This window comes from Bufo bufo, chromosome 9 (genome assembly GCF_905171765.1).
Source record: "Bufo bufo chromosome 9, aBufBuf1.1, whole genome shotgun sequence".
Lineage (NCBI taxonomy): Eukaryota > Metazoa > Chordata > Amphibia > Anura > Bufonidae > Bufo > Bufo bufo.
This window is the reverse complement of record NC_053397.1, coordinates 211066653-211090411: the sequence shown is the minus strand read 5'-3', so window position 1 is coordinate 211090411 and position 23759 is coordinate 211066653. Positions and strand designations below refer to the sequence as shown.

General features: G+C 44.2%; 1 protein-coding gene across 5 annotated transcripts; it reads right to left on the bottom strand.

Annotated features, from left to right (window-relative positions):
• Nucleotides 1-2562: 2562 nt before the first annotated feature.
• Nucleotides 2563-18126, bottom strand: FUBP1 (far upstream element binding protein 1). 5 transcript variants are annotated; one of them, XM_040406779.1, is made up of 21 exons: nucleotides 17919-18126; nucleotides 14698-14824; nucleotides 13438-13476; nucleotides 13312-13351; nucleotides 12848-12897; nucleotides 12502-12573; nucleotides 11475-11532; nucleotides 10540-10699; nucleotides 10346-10444; nucleotides 10145-10261; nucleotides 9620-9722; nucleotides 9445-9545; nucleotides 8866-9007; nucleotides 7638-7798; nucleotides 7366-7520; nucleotides 7204-7283; nucleotides 5767-5895; nucleotides 5363-5437; nucleotides 5160-5219; nucleotides 3571-3716; nucleotides 2563-3299 (listed from the first exon to the last, which is right to left on the bottom strand). In XM_040406779.1, exons 1-21 carry the CDS (start codon nucleotides 18009-18011, stop codon nucleotides 3291-3293), a joined length of 2016 nt encoding a protein of 671 aa, XP_040262713.1. In that variant the 5' UTR covers nucleotides 18012-18126; the 3' UTR covers nucleotides 2563-3290. The 5 variants fall into 5 exon arrangements, with proteins under 5 accessions (XP_040262713.1, XP_040262714.1, XP_040262716.1 ...); XM_040406780.1 differs by having other exon boundaries at nucleotides 14734-14824; XM_040406782.1 differs by lacking the exon at nucleotides 5767-5895.
• Between the last annotated feature and the right edge of the window lie 5633 nt (nucleotides 18127-23759).

Sequence of the window (23759 nt, the reverse complement as noted above, 5' to 3'; positions counted from 1 at the left end):
CCACCAAACATGCACAACCATTTCACTTCCAAAATTTGGTGTCATTTACACATGCTGCAAACCAGTAAATAATCCCTGCACAAAATGCATTTTGCTCAATATTACAGTCCTATTTGTCAGGAGCTAAATATTATGCAACAGAAAAAAAAAAAATGGAGACAACTTCTGAAATGTCACTCAACTCAGCAATCATACATAGCGTAGAATATTGAAAAGAAGAAAAAAAAAGACAAACAATCTAAATTCTGTCTTCTCAACTGAAGAAATGCAATCAAATTCAGTGCACTTTAGAAAGAAAAAAAAAAACAATACAACAGTCCTACACTCAATTTCTAGAAAATACACGTCTCAGAAATCAGGCTCAATATTGATTATATAAACCATGAGAATATGAACACTACTGCACAAAAGGATAAACTTTTCAGGGCAAAAATATCAGTTGAAAAGCATCAACAGTGATAAAAGACAGTCTGCACTATAATGCATTATTACGGTGTTACCTTCTACATGAGCCCTTCTAGGTCCATGCTCATCGGCTCACCAATGGCATACACAGAAAGGATTCCGCCTTATGGGTGGGAACTACCTCAGGACCTGATATTAAGAGCTATGATTTGCAGCATCTTCAGCACTGTGTGTGAAAATGAAGGTAGGATTTTGAAACTTTAAAAAAAAAAAAAATTACAAATTATGCAGGACTAAATTGGTACAGTTTGTTTCAGAAATTACGAAACAAATGATCGTAGGAATGAAAAAAAGACAACAAGATCATACTTGGCTCGTTCGACAATTTGCATAAAAACCACGAACATCATGTCTGCCATCATGTACTGTATAAAGAAAGCTAGCAGGAGAACATTGCGGTGCCTTTACTACATAAAAAAAAAAAAACAACCCACAAACCTCCCTAACACATGACATTTCTTTTTTTTTTTGGGTGGAGCAGATTTTAGCATAGAAAAAGCACAAACCTTAAAATAAAAAAAAAAGGGACAACATGATAATGTGAGTTTTGCTTCCTTAGGTTGTGCTTACCTGACACATTGTGCAGCAGAACCTAAGGTGGAAGATCAGGGAAGGCACTGATGCAATATTATTTCAACTCTTTCCAACTATATAGAAATTTTAGACCTGAAATGAATTAGACAGCCTCCAGTTGTAAAGGTCATAAGCAGAATCTGAATGGTATAGAAATAAACTGGTGACTTATCAAGACAAAACGTTATGCAGAATGTCTTTCAACGCCCCACCTGTTTCATAGACAGAAGTGGAGAAATCAAAGGCAGGAAAAGTAAAAATAAAAAACCATTGCCTACACAGTCTAAACTGAAATATCAATACCGTTCTTCATTTTACGTCAAAAACAGACAGGTAATTAAAAAAAGGCAATGGACTACCTGAAATCATGCCTAGTAAGAGTCACGGTGCCTGGCAGCTAAATTCACATTAAGGTTTCCTGTTCAACTAAGCCTCTGTGCGCATTGCATTTGAGCCCTGTCTGAGGTACAGGCCAGGAAGATTTCCTGACTTGCACCTCCGATGGAAAGCTCCAATGTACGCCGCGTTATAGGCATATTCGTGGCAAACCTATTGACTCAAATTAGAAAAAAAAAAAAAAAAAGATTCTATGGCTCTCTGATCTAAAAAATGAAAAGTATACCCATGTACCCCAGCCCAACAGAGGCCAAAAGAATGCCTGTCGGGTGAACAGAGCGTTGTAAGGCCTCCTGCACACGAACGTCTGCTACCCGTCGCCGTATTGCAGACCGCATTTGCGGATCCGCAATACACGGGTGCCGTTCTGTGGGCATTCCGCATCATGGATGCGGACCCATTCATTTCAATGGGTTCGCAAATCCGGAGATGCGGAATGGTGAGGGACGGAAGCACGGAACAGAACTCTACAGAAGCACTACGGAGTGCTTACGCGGGGTTTCGTCCCGTACTTCCATTCCGCAAAAAGATAGAACATGTCCTATCTTTTTGCAGAACAGCCGGATCGCTGACCCATTAAAGTGAATGGGTCCGCGATCCGCTGCCCCACGGGGTGCACACGCTCATGCGCAGGAGGCCCAAATACGTTTGGTGGTTATGCCGGGAGCTATACTGGGTGTATTTGCCAATAGAGGGCTCAGATGCCATGTGCACAGAGCCTAAATTATGTATTACATTCTCAAATATGTTAACTCCTTTAGCTAAACCCACATGTAGATATTTACCTACAAAACAGAAAGCCACATAATTATGAGATAATATACAGCACTGTATATAAAATCAGTACGGTCCATTATAATACTTACAGTGCCGTATAACAGATGCAAGACCTGCTTTGTACCACTAGTACTTGGGCAAAATTATTTGGGACCCAATCAATCAACTAGAAATTGTGTAATATGAGCGCTGTACTACACACAGATGCAAGAAATAAATACATTTGCACTAGCCTGCAGCCCCCACCATCTGCAATTTACTGCACTATATTGCAATTTAGAAATAAGGGTAGACCCTATCAAAATACTTAAAACTACATTTTGAAAATAAAATAAAACAGCACACAGTCAAGTAAGTAAATAAGTCAATTTATGAAAAAACAAAAACAAGCGCATAAAAACTGAAACTGGTTTGAGGAGAGACACCTTTACAAGTGTGAACAGTGGTCACTAGATAATGCAGTGGAATTTGTCTGCTATAAAATTATATACATGCAAGTAGAGGCAATGCTGTCTACAAGTCATAATCGTAAAACTCAACTTTCTAAGGAAATAAGTCAATGAAAAAAATTTAACCATTGTTTTTAGTTATAAAAGACTTCAGACTCTTCCTATGCAATACGTCCTTTTTAAAGCATTCAAAAACGGAAAGAAAAAAAAAAAAAAAAAAAAAAAAAAAACAGGTTCTCATTTAAATACTCACATATCCAACTTACCGACACAGGAGGTTTCATATTATTTATTGTAAAGCACAAAACAGGCATTTTAAAAGTGATAAAGTATACATTGAAAAAGTACATTTGTATCACAAAGCATTGACCACATAATAATTGCAAATACATTTGCTGGAATGTGTACATCTACACTAATAGACTAAAAACAAACCAAATTTTTCATTTCTACACAGAAATATAGCCTCCTGTCAGTCAGTAGTGATAGTTTATGTACATTTTTCAAAACCTTTTTTTTTTTTCTTAAACCAAACAAAAATTAAGATCTTCATCAAGGCGTCTGCATCCAAACATTTAACAAAGGTTTTCCCCAACACAATGAAGCAAATACTGTACTGTCCGCTTCGCATTATTGGCCCTGTGCAGAGGAAATACATAAGAGATATACAAAGTGTTAAACTAGAAATTCCTTTGTAAGGAAGCCAGCTCAGGAGAGACCCTAAGGAGAAAGGGGTTAACAAATGTTGGCTGCTTCCTGCATGTTTTCATTTGCCCTGAAAGGGGAAAATGTTGTGACCACACAAACATTGTGCTGAACAGGAAAGCTTTGCAACAGATTTTGGTTTTGCAAGGGTTGATAGACTCTCCCAAAATACAAAATATGCAAAATAGTATTTTCAACTTCCTACCTGTGGTGCCGGAGGGTGCTGTGGCATTGGTTGTGGACTTGTCTGAGCATAATATGCTGCCTGTTGTCTGTAGTACTCTGCCCAAGCAGCACTGTAATCTGGTTGACCAGCAGGTGGAACAGCACCTGCAGCTGGAACCGCTTGCCCTAAAAAGTAACAAAAATACAAAGGGTTGTTTAAAGGGGTTTGCCCATTTCAGACACCGATGGCATACTGTTGGGATAATCCGTCAATGTCAGATAGGTGATCTCTCTCCAGAACGGGGCTTCCGAAGTGAAGGAGAGCACATCGCGTATGTGTGGCATGCTATCCATTCACAGTTATGGGAGTTCTGAAAAAGCAGAGCGAGTCCCATAGCTATGAATAGAGAGCGCACTGCACATGCACGGCTTCCTCTCCTTTCACCACTATCGAACTGTCGGAAATGGGCAGGCCAGCACACAGCTACTATTAAAATGGAGGGTGGCAGCATTTGATCCACAAAAACAAAAAATGTCCAGTATTTCATGTGCATAAACTGCCATGTGTTAGGGTCCATTCACACGTCCGCATCCGTTCCGCAATATCGGGAACAGGTGCGGACCCATTCATTCTCTATGGGGCAGGAAGAGATGCGGAGAGCACACTATGTGCTCTCCGCATCTTTTACAATACACTACGGACGTGTGAATGGACCCTTAAGCTGGGCATACACAAGATAACTGCCGGCTGAATGATCGGTTGGCTGACAGCCACCTCTCCCGATGCTCCCATACATATGAATGCTCAGCTGAGCATGCATCTGTAGTGAGTGGGGAGAGCAGAGAAAGTTTTTGCTAGACACCTCTGGCATTGGTTTACCTGCTAAGAACAAAAAGATCATGGAGCTAAAATCTTCCCCATACTGAATAAATTGTTTGCTGGCAGCAGATCATGATTAGACAGGTCTGCAAATAGTTATTTTTAAACTTGTTGAAAGATTTGGTGGCGGTATTACACTGCCAGATCACCGCTAACAAGTGTTACTACGAACAATCTGCCTGTCTAATACAGCCTTGAGAGGCCCCATACACACTATATGACCAGCTTAACACCTAGGTTCAGAGACTTCCCAACATACTGATCTTACAAATATTGAACATGGTTTCACTTGACCATTTAGACAGATATTTGTTAAGATGTGTGCAATTCTCATGTCCTTATTCCCTATAATATTCCCATATGCCGGTTACACATTAGAACTGTGGTGAGAAAGATTTTTAAGCATGGTCAGACAGCTTTTTGTTCAGCTGGCCATACCAAATCGAAAAAAAAAAAAAAAAACACTTTAGTCGAGGGCTCTCTTCGGATTCCCCCTCCCCCAACACACATGCATGCTTAGCATATAGGAAGAGGTGTGAAAGAGGTCGATAATGACATTTATCAAATGCGTACAACCAGTATTGGATGAGAGTTCAATCAGATCCACTGCCCAATTACACACCAATTTAGACAGCTGGTGTGGCTGGATAGACACTGAACAGATATCATTTACCAGTAAGGGTAGCCTGAGACTTTCAAGTTGATATTTAAATATGGGAACAAAATGTGACGCTGTACAATATACTTGCCTTGCTTTTTATAGTATTCTTCCCATGCTTTGGAATAATCTTGTTGTGGTGCTTGCTGACCTATTTAAGTTATTTGGTGAAAAAAGGGCAAAGTTATAAACTTTTCTAAGATATTAATACCCTAGAAACAAGAACAAACTTAATAAAAACCAATTCTTCCACGTAACGAAGACTGGTACGTAAAGCAATCACTTTTCACATACCCATTTTTTTGTAATACTCTTCCCAAGCTTTTGTGTAGTCCACTTGTCCAGCTTGAGGAGCAGCTGGGGGTTCAACTAAATAAAAAGCATTAGATAGAGATAAGCTGCATGAACATAACAGAACTTTAGAGCGAAAAAAGCAAACACGAGCAGTTAAAGTGCTCCACATGAGTGCATGCAAAGCATGTAAGGTGTGTGCAAGAAGGTCAACATGCCACCTAAAAAGGGGGCGATCCTTAGGCTATCCTTAGGATGCCTACATCAGAAAAGTGTGACGGATGGCGCAAACTATAAAATCTTCATGAAAGCCAAATAAAGGGAGATCCATGTATTAGGCCAGGACCTTGGCACACTGAGGCCAATTTAAAAAAAATATATATATCACAAAAAAGGAGTTTTGCTACCTTGTCCATTAGTTTGGGTTGCAGTAGGTCCAGCAGATGGAGCTGCAGGTGGTTGGGGTGCTTGCTGTTGGTAATAGTGAGCATAATAAGCTGCCCAAGCTGCAGAATTGGGGTCTGTTCCTGCTTTACCTAAGAAATTAAACATCACACTCTTAAAGTGTACTGTATAGCAATCTATGTCTGCATAAAATTACCTAATGCCCAGGGTCCCCGTTTGTAAAAGGTTGAGTAATTTAGTCATAATAGCTGAATTTATAGTATTCTCAGACGCAAGAGCTGAAATCTACCAGCACTCGACTCAAAACAGCTGCGTAAGAAACAGGGAGTTGTTGCCCAGGTCCTGCTGGTACCATTGGCAACAACTACACTTTTCTTTTGTACCAGTTTTGCTAAATCTCCCCCCCACTGCCTGTAGAGAGTGCGCTCTGACGACAAGCAGCAGTTCTGTCCCCAAAGAATACAGGATTCTCAGGACACTGCAAGGGAAGTAATTAAATGTATTCCCAAATGATTCCACCTTATGTGTTTTTTTACATTTCAGATGGGAATATACATTTGATTACCATAATACAGATATCAACTGTTAACACGGTAGCAGCCGAAATGAAATGCCTACGTTGGTATACAAGCACCTCTAGTTTTTATTGTAACATTTATAGGAAAAGGGGGTGGGGGGGGGGGACCAAAACATCTAGCGCATTTGGAAACCCTAAAGATCACTTGCTTGATAACCTTTTCCTTTACCAAGTGCAAATTTGCACTAAAACAGAATCTATAGAGCAAGAAGGGTCAGGTCTTACCAGTGGAAAGAGTACCTGCTATAATGTGAAGAAAAACATGCTCATCAAAGGGACGGCATTGAAGCATGTTAAGAAACATGTCAATGACTACCAGTATCCACCAAATGATGCACATGAAACCCATGAAAGGGTGAAAAAAGGGACATGATCACAGCAATGAAGCACATGCATTAAAATTATACTTCTGGCCAAACTCAAAATTTGACAAAACCAGAGTATCTGATGAGTGGGGGTAAAGAGGACCGTCAACATAAAATGCAGTGCAACCTGCAGGCATTTATGTTTTTTTTTCTGAACGTAAGACAGCCCCCGTGAACAGCTATCAGTGGCTGACCGCTATCTCTCTATACACACACAGAATACAATCACTGATCCCTCCCCCGGGCCACAGTTCAAAGTGTATGAAATACAAATTTTACTGAATCTTATCTCACAAAACTATATATCAATCTGCTCAGCTCCTCCTGCTCTATAAACTACTGCCTACAGATTGCACCACATTTTGTGGTGACAGGTTCTCTAAGAACACCCATTTATGCAACTTTGCATACATAATTTGTATTATGTCTTCTAATACCCACAAATGCTACCATTACAAAGCAAGGGGAAGACCAGAATACTTTAACACAACACTTACTTGGATCTGCTGGTGCTGGCTGCTGCCAGTGGGGGTATGTATTGCCCCAGCCTTGAGGTGCGTAAGGAGCAGGAGGACCACTTAAAACAAGAACAGAATAAACATGAACAAACAAATACAAATCCCGTATATAATGTACAAGGAAGGTCCCTCAATACTTACTGGGGTGCTGGTCCTGGGGGACCAGGAGTATATGGTGGAGGGTTGTAGGGTCCCATTGGTTGCCCGGGGCCGGGGGGTCCTGGAGGTCCATGGGGTCCAGGTACACCACCTGGTGGGCCATGAGGAACTGGAGGACCTAACGGATTTACTGGACCCTGACAAAATGAAAAAAAATATAAAACTTTGCAAACCTTTGACACAATATATCACAGACAAGAAGCCACTAAACTGAAATACTGAATAAAAAAAATAAAACGAAACGCATTACTTACGCCTATCTTTTCTTCAATAAGTTGCCTTGCATAATCTATCTGCTGTGGTGTGCCACGAATAGTAAACATCTTCATGTTTGGGTCAGAATTGGGTGGAGGGTTCCTTTGAAGCTCTATCCTGGCACCTGACTGTTGGCTTATACCTTTAATAGTTTCACCACCTGTGAAGTACATGATGCATAAATGACCATTAAATGCTGTCGTTTCCAACTTGCTAATTAAAAAAGAGTTATGAGTCCACTATGTGTCAGCATGTAGAGCACTGCCCGTTCTTGGGCTTAGGGTGAATTCACACGACCACATTCGTTTCCGCATTTTGCAGAACAGAATGTCCAGCCCTATGATAGAAATGCCTTTTCTTGTCTACAATTGCAAAGTGTGTGTGTGTGTGTGTGTGTGGTCGGGTCACAACAGAAGTATGGATGTAGACAGCACACAGTGCGGCCTAATTGAAATCAATGGGTCTGCATCTGTTCCACAAAACTGCATAACGGATGTGGACACAAACACGGCTGCGAGAATGCACCCTTCGGCCCCATTTACAACGGTATTTTTGGTCCGCATCGGACATGCATTTTTTGCGGATTGGATTCGGACCCATTCACTTCAACGAATCTGCAAAATAATGCGGACCGCATCCGTGGTTCTGCAAAAGATAGAACATGTCCTATGCTTGTTCGTTTTGCGGACAAGAAAAGGGATTATTACAATGGATTTGCAAAATAAAGGTAGACAACACTGACGCCATCCATATTTTTGAGTGCTCCGCATTTGGTGGACCGCAAAATACATATGGTCCAGTAACTGCACCCTTAGCTTGTATATATATATATATATATATATATATATATATATATATATATATATATATATATATATATAAAAATTTACAGTGCAGGAGTTTGAATATATATTTTTTTTTTTTTAAATCGCATTAAGTTGCACTGTTATTGGAGGTGAGTGCCTAGACACCCGTCCTGCACAGACTTCTAGTCTACGGTGCTCTGTGTGGGATCCAGCACAGTAGCCACTTGTGCAGTTAGAGTAATTATACTGCAAACTCCTGCACTACAATCATTTCTTTGTAACTGCAGGTCCTTCATAATTGGGGCAGATCTTACAGACAAGCCCTTTAATAGGGCATAGAAGTAAAACATTACAGGTATATTCTGATCTTCAAGGAAGTAAAAATAAGGAAAAAATGTCTAAATAAAAATCAGATTAAAACCTTTTCCAATGATGAGTCCAGTTTTTACTGTCAGGACAAAGAAATTAAATTCCTGAAGTCCGCCTGGAGGGCCCATGTTCCAGTTTCCTTGTCCTCTGCCCCTTCCCCTTCCACCTGGACCGGGACCACCACCATTTCCATACTGGAGGTGTAAAAGAAGAAAAACAGATCAATACATTTGATAGTGTGACAATGGGGGTTTGCAAGGGCATAATATTTAAAGGGTTATTCCTATCTTGGACACTTCTGGCATCTGCACAGTAGATGTCCAATGGATGTAGGTCCCACATCTGGCTCTTGCACACATCTTAATTGGGGTCCTCAAAGCTCACTGATGTTAACGGATTTGTGGGACAAGCGCTGGTCCCTTCATTCACTTATATGGGAGCTCAGAAAATATCGGACTAGGCATGCGACTTAACCATTAAGGTCCCAGATGGGAATAACCCTTTAAACACCAACTCCACTCAAGAGAGTCAACAATTAAAGGGGTATTCTGGTTATAACACGTTACCCCCTTTAATTACCTTGATAGGCGATATCATCAAGTTGGACAACCGTTAGTAAAAGAAAACAAACCTGGACATTACGGAGTAAATCTGTTATGATATCTGCTGCATGCTGACACCCGTCTGGAGGACCAGTAATTTGTGCTATTCTTTCTGGAGTTGATCCATCATCTGAAACAGAAAATAACCTGTTAGAAGACATGCGAGATCTAGATAACCTGACCATTGCCAAGAAATACACTTACCTGGTTTAAACTGTATTCTAACACCTGCATCGTTCTGAATTTTCTTGATCATTTCACCATTTCTACCAATAACAATTCCAACTGCAAATCGCGCTATTGGGACCTGAAAGAAAATAAACGCAATTACACATAATTGACTCAATTTTTAGACCCACTTCATACCAATCCCTGCTGTTATGTGAATTTTTTGCGGTTTTGGAACATCTCTTAAAGTGGTATTCCCTTTTGCATATTATATGCCCCTGTGTTATCCCCTGTCTCTTATACCAGGTAACTTCAAGGCTTTTACATTCTAAGCAGACTGATACATTTGTTATTACTAAAATATCGGCCATTTATGAAGGAGTTGGAGCCAGAAAAGGATGGAAAAAAATAAAAATAAAAAAGGGAGTCAGAACTTTGGCTTTCTGACTCCATAACCTTGGATACACCATAAAGGTTTCATAGGAGGGTGGGTGGCCGGCATCTGCTTAAAGCATATTTTTCAAGTTTCCCCAAGACAAAGTAAATATAAAGCATACTTACATCTATGCCTTCATTGCCACCGCCGCCGCCACCACCTAGTCTTGAACCGTACTCATTCCTTGATTCCCTGAAACCTCCTTGGTCACGAATTAATTCTAATACCATATCTTTTGCTTGCTGTGAAGAAAAATATACTGCTTCAAATCTGTCATCCAATGTTTCATGTCTTCTAGGTTAATTTTACATTCTCCAGTTGATTACCTGTACTTTGTACGGATCCCCAGTAATTCTTAATGGCTTATCTGCTCCTGTGTTCTGAGGTCCATCTTGAATCATCACCATTTTAACACCTGTGCGCTCCTGTATTGGGTTAAACCGTAACGTTTAATTCATGTCCAAAACAAAACCCCTCAAAAAGCCAGGAAGATGATACTATTATACTATTACAGTCGTACCTGCAGCTGCTTAATTGTCTCTCCTCCTTTTCCAATAACCAAACCAGCTTTACTGGCTGGAATCATAATTTCCTGAACTGAATTTCCTGGGCCGTCTCCGTGATGGTAAGGTGAAGGCCGTCCCTTTTCCACTATCTGATCCAGTAGTCTCTTTGCAGCTCTGGAGAAAAAAAAAAAAAAAGGCATTAAAAAACATTTAAAAAAAATGTTTTCCAACACTTCTATACCGATTCCCTATCCTTTGATTGGTGGGAGTCCGACACCAGGGACCTCCGCCGATCAGCGGTTTGAGAAGGCACCGTTGCTCCTGTGAGCGCTGTGGCTTTTTCTCTGCTCACCAAGCACAGAGCTGTACATTGTATGGCGGTTTTGCTTGGTATCACAGCCCAGCCCCATTCAAAAAGACGTGCGCTTAGGCCAAAGTACAGATAAATGTAACGTCACACAGTAGCATCGCAGCCAAGTGTCTTCTTAAACAGCTGATTGTTGAGGGTCCCAGTTGTCAAACCCACACTGATCAGATACTGATGACCTATCCAGAGGATAGGCCATCAGTATAAAACTCCCAGAAAACCCCATTGTGCCAAGTTCAATTGTGACCGATTGGCTGTGGATTTATGGTTGTAGATTTTTGTGCGGCAAACCTGCAGCATCAGCAAAGTGAATGAGAATTTCAGAATTCAAATCCATATGCTGCGTTAAAAAAAAAAAAAAAAAGAAAAGTTGCAGTATTGTGAATCTGAAATATGCATCGTGTTGATTTGTCTATGGCCTTCATATTTCCCATTGCTTTTCTGCAACAAAAATCACAATTTGTGAACGCACCCTGCGGTCTTTTTTCTGCCGCAGATTAGAAGCAGAAATGCTGCAGATTTTCTGTTGCAGAAGATCTGCAGCTAATCGGTCCTTAAGAAAATGGTGAGAGTTTTACTTACTGGACAGAATCAGGAGAGCCTGTTAACATGCAGGATCTGTCGGGCATGCCTCCACTATCTGAAACAAGACAAAAACAAGATTTTATTTATTAATATGTCAAAGGAGTTTTTCTATAACTGGATGTGAAGCAATTAAAGAATAAACACTGATAATACCGCTCACATCACATGGGTTTCAATCAATAAGCTATACTGAATCTTTCCTGTTCCTCTATACCAAGCTACCTGTGGCTCAGACGCCATGTTCATTGTGCCAGGATCCATTGTTGCTCCATAATTCTCATTTTAAGTGTGACTGTCAATGCATGAAGGCTGTTTACCATCATTTAAAGGTCCTGACTCCATGCCAGCAGGAGATAATGGGGGAGATTTACCAGGAAAACTGTTTTCGTAGACCATAGCAACCTATCAGATTACACCTTTTAGGGCTACTTTTAAAATTAAAGGTGGAATCTGATTGGTTGTTATGGGCAACTAAACCAGTTTTCTTTTACAAGAGTTTCATAAACGTCCCCCCCAAGTTCTTGACAAGTGTTCAATCGAACTTGAAGGAATGTCATTACAAATAACCCAAATGCTTAATAGAAATTTACAGCAGACTTAATTTTAACCATTTACAAGCAACCTGCACATTTCCTAACTTATATGGAGCACAAAAGCTCCAATAAAATAACTTCGCTCAGAATGCATCAGTTTGCCTCCGTTCAGTCTCCATTCCGCTCTAGAGGCGGACACCAAAACGCCGCTTGCAGCGTTTGTGTCCGCCTGACAATGCGGAGGCAAACTGATCCGCCCTGACACACAATTTAAGTCAATGGGGACGGGTCAGTTTTCACCGACAATAGAAAACGGATCCGTCCCCCATTGACTTTCAATGGTGTTCAAGACGGATCCGTTTTGGCTATGTTACAGATAATACAAACGGATCCGTTCTGAACGGACGCATGCGGTTGCATTATCTGAACGGAAGCGTTTGTGCAGATCCATGACGGATCCGCACCAAACGCGAGTGTGAAAGTAGCCTTACCTGGTGCAATCTGTATCTTGCATCCAGAATCTTGCTGAATGCGGGATATCTGTTCACCGCCTCTGCCAATGACTAAAAAAGGCAGAACAGAAAGTGTAAATCACAACATTTATAAGAATCACACAATTCGGTTAGGATGGGATACACAAACAGATATACGACAGTTTGCTGAAGACGACCTGAGGTATGGATATTAAGTGAGACCCATTTCAAGTCATGCCGCAAATTTCCACTGCCGATTGCACCCTTGCAGTGCAGAAGGCGTAATCCGCATAAAACCTGTGGATTTTACTGTAGGTTTGACAGAAAATCTGCCTCCTGAGACATTAAGATACAGTGCACTTACTGAATCCAACCATTCCATCTGGAACTTTGTACTCCTCTGTTAGAACAGCCCTAAAGTAAATAAATCAACATTTTACAACACGGGAAGAAGCAATTAAACATTTTATTCACGCGTGTGAATTATGCCTCTATGAGAGGTGCAAAAAGTAAGTTTGTTTAAAGTGTACTTAAACTTTCAATACTTTTTTTTTTATAACTGTTTCTTTGCTGATTTTAGAGTTTTAGAGCAGCCCTCCGCAGAATCCTCTGCCATAGAACACACTCTGCGCTGGTGTGCTATGCCTGGCTTTAGCAGAGGACGAGCCGAAGCAGCAACGCGGCTCCTGCCTGCTTGTAAAACTATAAATTCAATAAAGTATATTAGAAAATTAGGGAATTTGACAGTTAAAAAAATTATTGAAAGCCTAAGTTTCTCTACAAGAAGCTGCATTTATGATCGTAAGGCTGCAGGGCCATACAACTCACCTCTGTTGCTGGTGCATGGGAGGCATTGCTTGCTGGAACGCTATAAAGAGATGGGGGAAGGTTTACATTAAAATCTTTACTAAATAACAAATTAGTCTTCATAACAGGCAGATATATTGGACTTACAATCATTGGTAGGAGCAACTTTCTTTGCTTCTGGTTGATCTAAACAGGGAGGAAAAAACATTTAAGAGGCAACCTAACGGATGGAAATGTCTAAAACAATACATGACAAGTACCACAGCATAAAGCAAAGAGTGTGGCAGAATACAGCAGGGACCAAACACCAGGCCTCTGACTGTATGACCGACTATAGCTCAGGTTCACAAAGAACAGTTTTTTTCTTCTTCAACAGGAGACCAGTATTAAAGAAGTTCTATGTTGAGGATCCAATCCCAGTCCAGGGCTGTAAAAATACATCAAAATATCCACCGCATGAACACAGTATACATACAGAAAGCTGTAGGACTCCATACACGACGGGTGTTGGAGGACCTAATGACACCAGTTAGCGGAGATAAAGCTGGCCATACACTAGATAACTTAGCAGACAGCTTTCTCTGCCGATCCTCCCATACATATTAAAAGGGTTGTCTCATGACAGACAATGGGGGCATAGCGCTAGGACAGGGATCAGCAACCTTTGACACTCCAGCTGTTATGAAACTACAATTCCCAGCATGCTCTATTAATTTCTATGTGAATTCGTAGAAGAGAAGAGCAAGTATGCATGCTGGGAGTTGTAGTTTCACAACAGCTGGAGTGCCGGAGGTTGCCTACCCCTGCGCTAGGATATAACTTCCATCGTCTTATAGGTCCGGGTCCCACTGCTCTGACCCGAACCTTTTTTTTGAGAACTGAGCCCAAAAAGTGAAGGAGGGCGCACTGCGCATGGGCAGCTGCTTTCTATTTATTTTCTATGGGGCCGGCAAAAATAGCCAAGCCCATAGAAGCAAATGGGCGCGGTGGCTGGTCATGCGTGGTGCGCTCCCATTCAGTTTGGGGAGCCGGCCGGACCGGAGTCCTTCAGACACCACCTTGCAGGGCTCCATTCTCGATATAGGTGCGGGTCCCAGCGGTGGGACCCGCACTTATAAGACAATGGGGGCATAGCCTAGTGATATGCCCCCATTGTCCATGATGAAACAACCCCTTTAATGCTCGGCTGAGGCGAGAACGGCAACTTGCCTGATACATTCTCGTCCTCGAAAACGGCAGAGCTGGAAAACCCTATAGACAATAGATGACCGAGGGATTCAGCTGACAGATCTAATGTGTATGATCAGGTAAATGCCTCGGGGCACAAGCCATAAAACAGGAAGTCCAAAGAGGAACCTCATAACACAGACTTCCCTCTATTTTACCCAGTGCATTTTGGTAACCTACGTGAATATGAAGCAAGTTCCTCATCTAGAAACGCACCTCCGTCATCCAGTGGCCTCTTCTGCCCAGAAAAGCCATAGTCATTGGTGTTAGCTGGTGGTCCAGCTTCGCCTCCAATTTTTGCTGCAATCTGTGGAGAGAAAAACTGTCAGAGGTTTGGCAGTTTAGGAAACACATTTTAATATACCCTTAGGGGTGAATAGCTACCGAGGGCACTGCTCAGTCTGGAGGACCTGTCCGGCATTACACGGCCTGCCCCTGGGGCGGCGCTACACTGCTAGGTTTCCCAGCTAATCGTTGGGGGGGGGGGGGGGGGGGTAACCCTGGTGCTATCGGGGCATCTAATAGTATGACTGAGGTACAAGTGGGAAAATCCAGCCCAAAATGACCCAATCTGTTCTCAGGGACGTTTTAAAACTTCCATTGAACGCCAGCCGACCTCTAGCACAAAATGGCTGGGAAAGGGACTACTTTGTAGATAACAAGCAAAAAAAAAAAATTTAGGGCTCAGACAACCGTATGAACGGGTGCACGAGCATTTTGCGGAACGTGGGCGGGCCCATCCATTTCAATGGTGCCGCAAAAGACGTGTAGTTGCAACGCAAGAAAGATAGAGCAAGCGCTATTCGATCGTGGACAAGAAGTCATTTCTATCATAGGGCATTAACACGTCGTTCCTTCTCCCATACATTTCCCACTGCACATAGGAAGAAAAAGAACTAGATACATATTCTGTGGGGATGTGGCCCAAGGCTATATATAATATATATATATATATATATATCACTTTAAGGGTACTTTCACACTAGCGTTATTCTTTTTCGGCACTGAGTTCCGTCCTAGGGGCTGAACACCGGAAAATAACTGATCAGTTTTATCCCCCTGCATTCTGAATGGAGAGCGATCCGTTCAGGATGCATCAGGATGTCTTCAGTTCAGTCTTTTTGCCTGACCAGGACGGAGATAATACCGCAGCATGCTACGGTTTTATCCCCGGCCCAAAAAACTGAACACTTGCCTGAATGGCGCATTTTTTACCATATGAATGTATTAGTGCCGGATCCGGCATTCAAAATACCGGAATGTTGGCTCCATCCTTCCAGTCTGCGCATGCGCAGACAAAAAAGAAAAAAAGTGAAAAAAAATAAATGCAGGTTCTATTTTTCTGGATGACACCGGAAAGACGGATCCGGCATTTCAATGCATTTGTAAGGCTACTTTCACACTTGCGTTGTTCTTTTCCGGCATAGAGTTCCGTCACAGGGGCTCTATACCGGAAAAGAATTGATCAGGTATGTCCCCATGCATTCTGAATGGAGAGTAATCCGTTCAGTTTGCATCAGGATGTCTTCAGTTCAGTCGTTTTGACTGATCAGGCAAAAGAGAAAACCGTAGCATGCTACGGTTTTATCTCCGGCTAAAAAAACTGAAGACTTGCCTGAATGCCGGATCAGACATTTTTTCCCATAGGAATGTATTAGTGCCGGATCCGGCATTCAGAATACCGGATCCGTCCTTTCTGGTATGCGCAGACTGAAAAAATGGTGAAAAAATAAATGCCGGATCCGTTTTTGCCGGATGACACCGGAAAGACGGATCCGGCATTTCAATGCATTTTTTCGACTGATCAGGCATTTTTAAGACTGATTAGGATCCTGATCAGTCTTACTAATGCCATCAGTTGGCATACATTTTGCCTGATCCGGCAGGCAGTTCCGGCGACGGAACTGCTTGCCGGATCTCTCTGCCGCAAGTGTGAAAGTAGCCTAAGACTGATCAGGCACATCAGTTGGCATACGTTTTGCCGGATCCAGCAGGCAGCTCCGGCGATTGAACTGCTTGCCGGATCACTCTGCCGAAAGTGTGAAAGTAGCCGAAGGGTCCATTCACACGTCCGTGTGTGTGGATCCGCAAAACACGGACATCGCCGGCACTTAATAGAAAGTGCTTATTCTTGTCCGCAATTGCGTACAAGAATAGGACATGTTCTATATTTTTCGGGATCGGAACTGCGGATCCGAGCAGCACATCGTGCTGCCCCATAGAAATGAATGGGTCCGCAATTCCGTTCCGCAAAATGCAGAACGAAATTGCGGACGTGTGAATGGACCCTTACGCTGGGTTCACACCTACGCGTACTGAACGAGCGCTCTGTATGCGCGATTATTTTTGGCGTTTACTTAAGCGGCCTGCAAAACAAGCAAACGCCCATTGTCGCGCGTTCCCGGAAGTCTATGTACGGGAACGCGCGACACTACGCCCCAAAGAAGCTCCTGTTCGTCACGCGCTGTAAAACGCTCAGGTGAGAACCATGCCCATAGGGAAACATTGGTTCTTGCCTGTTGAGCATTTTACAGCGTGTAGGAACGCACTGTAAAACGCTCAGGTGTGAACCAGCCCTTAAGGCCACATGCACATTACAGTCTCCGTTTTGTGAACAAGTATAGGACATGTTTTATCTTTTTGCGGAACCGACCTACAGAAGAATATATGTCTGCAAAACGCGGACCATGGACCCACTGAAAACTACGTGTCCAAGAATAAAATGCGGACGGCGCACAAAATGGATGCAGTCATGTGCATGGGGTCTAAATGTATGGAAAGTTCATTTCCCACCATTTTAGCTCAACAAGTGCCTATACCAGTATAATATACCAGTATAACCCAGTCACAGAGAGGAGATTGTTCCTTATCAGCCATGGAGAAAAATGGTGGCATTAGGACAAAACTAGAAAAGGGGGAAATGTTAGATCTACTATAGGTGGTTTTAGGGGCAACCTACCCAAAAAAAATAAAAAAAAATTATATAAAATATAGGTTACTCCTAAAACCACCTATAGTAGATATAACCTTGTGTAATATAGAACATATATGTAGTGTGTGTGTGTGTGTGTATACACACACATTACACTAGGCTATATCTACTATGGGTTGTTTTCGGGGTAATATATATATATATATATATTACACTAGGTTATATCCGCTGTAGCCGGTTTCAGGGGCGCCCTACACTAGACGCAGACACACACGCGCACACATGATATATAATCCCCTCAGACATGTGACGATGAGCACATTACACACAATCCCCCTCACATTGTGTAGACGAGGCCTCCCCATGACCAGCGCCCTACCGCTACGTCCAGGCCCGGTTTCACCCTTGCGGCCTACCGCCGGCCTCCAGGCCTCGCCGCTCGCCCTCCTTCCCGCGCGCTTTTCCTTACCTGTCTCGCTCTCTGCAGCGCATCCTTGAAGGCGTCGTTGGCGACCGCGGCAGAGCCCGCGTTGGGCGGAGGGACGGTGGAGTAGTCTGCCATGTCAGCGGAGCTTTCAGCCTGGCGATCCGTGTGTGACTCGGCGCGCCGTGTACGTGTGTGTGAGAGAGAGAGGGCTGCACTGAGAAAATGGCGCCCGAAGTCCTCTCCCCCTAACCCCGCGTTGTCGGATCTCGCGAGAAGCCCGGACCCCGCGCACTTCCTCTCACAGGCGCCGAAGAGGAGATCTCGCGGGAACAGCCTAGTCACGTGACCTCCGCAGTAACGTGGGAGAGTGGAGGAGGAGGAGGAGGCAGGAAGATGGCGGCGCTGTGTCACGGGAACAGCCTCCTTAAGAGAAGGGGAGGGGGGGTTAAAGGGATTCTGTCATGAGATTTTACCTCTAACCTAAACATATGCTCATGTCCGGACCAATAAGAGGAATCCTAAGCTGGCCTTATTAAACCTCACTGAGGCTCTATTTGCCCAAAAAAAAATGGTTTTAATAACCTGTCAATCACTTACTTAAGGTGCCCAAGGGGAGGTCCGTTAATACAGGGTGCCCGGCCGCACCCCTTCAGTGCCGCCTCCACAATCCTCCCCGTCCCTCTGCCAGATCCCGCGCCATCAGGCCGGCGCATGCGCACTTCGCTCAACGAAGCCGCTGCCAGGAGTCCCGCACGGGCGCATCAGGCTGAGCCTAGTGCGCGGGCGCGGATCTGGCAGAGGGACGGGGAGGATTGCGGAGGCGGCGCAGAGCTGTAGAAGGCGGCGTTGGGCACCGGACGGCGAGGGGTGCCGCCGGGCACCCTGTATTAACGGACCTCCCCTTGGGCACCTTAATGAACTTTTAAGATTCTGTAAATGCGCTCTCTCAAGTGCCCAGGGCGGCGTCTCAATCCTCCGAGCCCCAGGCAGCACCTGCTCAACGGCTCATAACCCCGCCCTCCGTGTGCCTCTGCCCGCCCGTTTACTCCCCTCCTCAGTCCTTTTCCACTGCAGCTGCGCGGTCAAATTCGTAGCAGGTGCATGCGAGTAGGTATTGCGATGCCCTGCCAGGAGCGGGCATCGCATTGCGCATGCGCCCGCTACGAATTTGACTGCGCAGCTGCAGTGGAAAAGGACAGCTCGTAAGAGCTTTCACATATAATGTAAAGTTGAAGTGGCGGCGTGGACCCCTGGCTTTAGGCCACAGTCGGATATCTGGAAGCATTTTAACATCTGCATATCGGATGCAAATCCTGAAACCGACTATCGCCCTGTAGCCTCCAGTAGCTTTCAGCCAACCCCCCCCCCCCCCCCCCCCCCCCTTCTACACAGACGTCCTCGGTTCGGCCTAGCTCGTATGTATTTCAATGGGGAGAATACTGCTACTAGACGTTTCTGGCGGAACAAGAAGATATGGAGAGAAAATTAAATTCCCTCCCCTGATACAGTCCTGATCAAAAATTTAAGACCACTTGAAAAATGGCAAAAAATCTTATTTTACATTGTTGGATCTTAACAAGGTTCCAAGTAGAGCTTCAACATGCAACAAGAAGAAATGAGAGTGAGACAGAACATTTTTTGAGCATTCAATTTAATGAAAATAACGATTAAACTGAAACAGGCTGTTTTTCAGCTGATCCAAATTTTAGGAGCACATGCCTTTAAAAGGCCAAATCTGTGCAAAGATGTGGATTCATTGTCATCTTCTGTCAGGTAGTCGCACGTTGTGATGGCAAAGGCAAAAAAACTCTCCCTTTTTGAACGTGGTCGGGTTGTTGAGCTGCATAAGCAGGGTCTCTCACAGCCGCCATCGCTGCTGAAGTGGAAGACCCAAAAAAATTTCACCAGCACTGAGCCGGAGGATCCAATTGGCTGTCCGTCAAGACACTGGACGATCCTCGACCCAAATGAAGGCCCTTACTGGTGCTGACTGCAGCCCCATAACCATCAGACGGCATCTGAGACTGAAGGGCTTCAAAAACAAAAAACGTCTCCAATGACCTCGTCTCCTTGAACGCCATAGAACTGCTCGTTTGGACTTTGCAAGAGAGCACCAAACATGGGACATTCAAAGGTGGAAGAAAGTTTTATTCTCTGATTTTAACCTTGATGGTCCTGATGGTTTCCAACGTTACTGGCCTGACAAGCAGATCCCACCTGAGATGTTTTCTACGCGCCACAGTGGAGGGGGCGCCATAATGGTCTGGGGGGGCTTTTTCCTTCAGTGGAACAATGGAGCTTCAGGAAGTGCAGGGGCGTCAAACGGCCGCTGGCTATGTCCAGATGTTGCAGAGAGCATTCCTTATGACCGAGGGCCCCCGTCTGTGTGGTGACAGGACAAGGCTACAGTACACAATGCCCGCAGGACAAGGGACTTCTTCCAGGAGAATAACATCACTCTTTTGGCCCATCCTGCGCGTTCCCCTGATCTAAATCCAATTGAGAACCTTTGGGGATGGATGGCAAGGGAAGATTACAAAAATGGACAACAGTTCCAGACAGTAGATGGCCTTCGTGCGGCCGTCTTCACCACTTGGAGAAATGTTCCCACTCACCTCATGGAAACGCTTGCATCAAGCATGCCGAAACAATAACGGCGGAGCTACTCATTACTGAGTTCATGTTTGGAAGTTGGATTTCTGTTTTGGGGAGTTTAGTTTTTTTTGGGAGGTGTTGTCCTAAATGTTTGATCAGCTGAAAAACAGCCTGTTTCAGTTTATTCGTTGTTTTCATTAAATTGAATGCTCAAAAAATGTTTTGTCTCACTCCCTTTTCTTCTTGTTGCATGTTGAAGCTCTACTTGGAACCTTGTGAAGATCCAGCCATGCTAAATAGGATTTTTTGCCATTTTTCAAGTGGTCTTAAACTTTTGATCAGGACTGTATCATCTGTTTGGGGAGAGGTGGGAGCTCCCCATACACATCAGATTGCTGATCTGCCCTGACAAAAATGACGGATTTAGACGGCGATATGCTAATGTATATGGAGGCCTTCAGGACACATTTCGGATGTTAGGGGTCTAAGGTAATTATGGACACTGTGGGGTTTTGCTCTGGTAGACAGGCTAGCGGACGCAGTACAGAGGCAATCACAAAGTCTTTAACTTAAACAGTTCCGTGTTTATTCACACATAAGGAAACACAAAATGACCGTTCACAGTCTTGGTGTTTGTTCACACCATGCAATGTCCATAGAACAAACTCTTCTCCTGGTTAGCAGTCTTTCCCCCTGCCGTCCTCAGCCGGCTTTAGGTGCCCGTTTTCCAGCATGCGGCTTTCAATCCTTTAGCACGGCACCAATTCACAGATCCCAAACCAGAGTCTCCACAGCGTCCCTGTCAGATGGAGGATCATCCACACCCAGCTGAGACTGTTGGCTGGGTTTTATATAGGCCAATAAAGACCCGGCCTGGAGCGTGGGGAGAAGCCACCCACCCTGCACTTTGGCTTCTCCCAGTATGAGCCGGCCCAGATCGGCTTTACAGCCATACTAACAAATAATAGTGTCAGTCAGCACCAGCTGACACTTAAAACTACCGGCTCTTACCTCACCGAGGCAAGGAATGTCGGTGACACATACCTTCCATCAATGGCGCCCCCTTGCGGCTTCCTACAACACACAGGAGGAGTCATTTACGATCAGAAATAGGTCTATATTAGGCGTTTTTCTGGCACAGATTGCGACGCAAAGCTTATTTGCGTCACACGCTGAGACTTTTCCCCGTTTGCGCATATCTAAAAAAAAGGGTACACTCCGGCAGGCCCCTCTCATTTATTATTTTCTATGCCGGATTTAGGCGCAGGAAATTGTCTAAATGTAAGACAGCAAGGAAGCCGGCGTACATTTAGCACTGGATACGCCGACGTTATGTAGAGGCCTAAGGGGCTTAAGACCAGCGTCTAAATAAATGACCCCCATAATGCTCAAGTGAAACTGTTCTAAGAGCAAAGTCAGCCAAACTTGTTGGTTTTGGCAGGATCGGTTGACCATCTAATGTGTATGGGGTGTCCCAAATTTTTCCGCAGAGGCAAAGGTCAGGGGAAAGAAGGATCAGGCATGCTGGATTTTTACATGCCTGATCTGTTGTTTTTAAGATGGGTAAGCCTCCCTATTGAGAACCTATCCCCATTTAACCGAGCCGAGTGTGTATGTGGGTGTTGGTCGCACGAGCAGACGACCCCCAGTGAAGACATATGGGCAGCGTTAGGAGAAGGAACATTTCACGGTTTTGCCTTGGGGACACCATTCCTTGACAGCAGGCGAGCAGTATTTTGGCAGATACACTGACTATACCATATATTGAATATCCAAAAAATTTCAGTGTTTTAAAGGCCGATAGAGAGACATTAGGGATAATGCCACTGACCACAAAACCAAAAAAGACAGACCTTGCAGAATTTTTCTACAGACTAAAGGGGGCGTCCGCACAGTGCCCATACAGGACATAAATTGATTGGCAGAAACTGCAATGAATCAGTGATGGCCTTCGTGAGTTACATGCGGATTTGTGGCGAATTTCACCTGATGCATTGCAAAGGGCTTCTCCAGAATGTAACTATTGATGGATCATCAGATTGAGGGGTGTCCGACTCCCCGCACCCCCACCGATCAGCTGTTCGGGAGTAGGTCCGGCAGAGATCTGGTTACCGCAGCACTGCTCCCATTCACTTCACTGATTAAGTCAATAGGAGAAACCCAAAGCGCTCGCTCATTCACAAGAATGCACGGACTGTATGGCCGTATTGCGGACTTCAAATGCCGGGGTGTGCAATACACGGGCACCGTCCACGTGCAATCCGAATGGGTCCGCGATCTGCAAGATACGGCGGAGTGGAGGCACAGATCGGAAGCCCCATGGAAACACTCCGTGGGCTTTCGTGTCCGTGCATCTGCACCGCAAAAGATAGGACACGGCCCATTCAAGTCCGTGGGTCCTCTCTGCAATACAGGATTCACGCGGCTGCTGCCCGTGTATTGCGAGCTGCTATTTGCGGTCCACAGCAAAGGCACGGAGCCCTGGCGTTCATGCGAATGAGCCCTAACCTTGTAACCTTCTACTTTGGTCCTTGTATCTGTATCCATCAGCACCAGAGGTGACCCACAAATTTTGATTTCCAAACATAGGTAGATGGCGATGGACGATTCTTTCCCCAGTTATCGGCATAAAGTACTGGTGGAGATACAGAGGACCCTTTATGATGGAGAAGAGACTTTTTGTTAGAAGGAAAACAATAGTGTTTTTGTTTTTCTTAAAAAGCCCCGGGGTGGCCGTATACAGCAGCGGTCAGAGGGCGCGGGGCGTGTGCACGGCGTCTGTTGTCATGTAAAAAGGCAACGGGAGTGACCAGACATAGAAACAAACACGGCTGATAGAAGTCAGTGTGGGGGAAGACACGGATAGTGAAACCACACCAATGCTGCGATAATAAAGGAGTAAAATAATAAATAGGATTTTCTCTTTCATTCTGCAAATCACAGGGTGAATGTTGTATTCTTCGGGCTGATTGCGGCAGTGTGCGGGGATGGCAGCTGATACTAAGACGGGGGTCAGGAGGCTCTTGTTAAATAGGCCGCCCGAACTAGTATGGCAGGCCGGTGATGTCATCGTTGAGCGCACAGGACAGTGCGGTACACGTCAACCAGAATAGGAGGAAAAGTATAGATGTACCAATTAGCAGTAATGAACCTGTGAGCATGCAATTCCATGCACCTTGCAAGGGCTAAGGCCCTATTGCACACGACCGTATGGCTTTTTCAGTGTTTTGCGATCCGGTTTTTCACGATCCGTTGTTCCATTTTTTTGTTTCCGTTGTGTTTCCGTTT

Bases quoted from the DNA above. Each gene is read 5' to 3' on its own strand.
- FUBP1 (XM_040406779.1), bottom strand. From the start codon at position 18,011: ATGGCAGACTACTCCACCGTCCCTCCGCCCAACGCGGGCTCTGCCGCG. The intron at 13,477-14,697 runs GTAGGTTACCAA...CTCCCTGTTTAG, and splicing joins GGAACTTGCTTCATATTCAC to ATCAACCAGAAGCAAAGAAA. The intron at 11,533-12,501 runs GTAAGGCTACTT...GTCTTGTTTCAG, and splicing joins CAAGATACAGATTGCACCAG to ATAGTGGAGGCATGCCCGAC.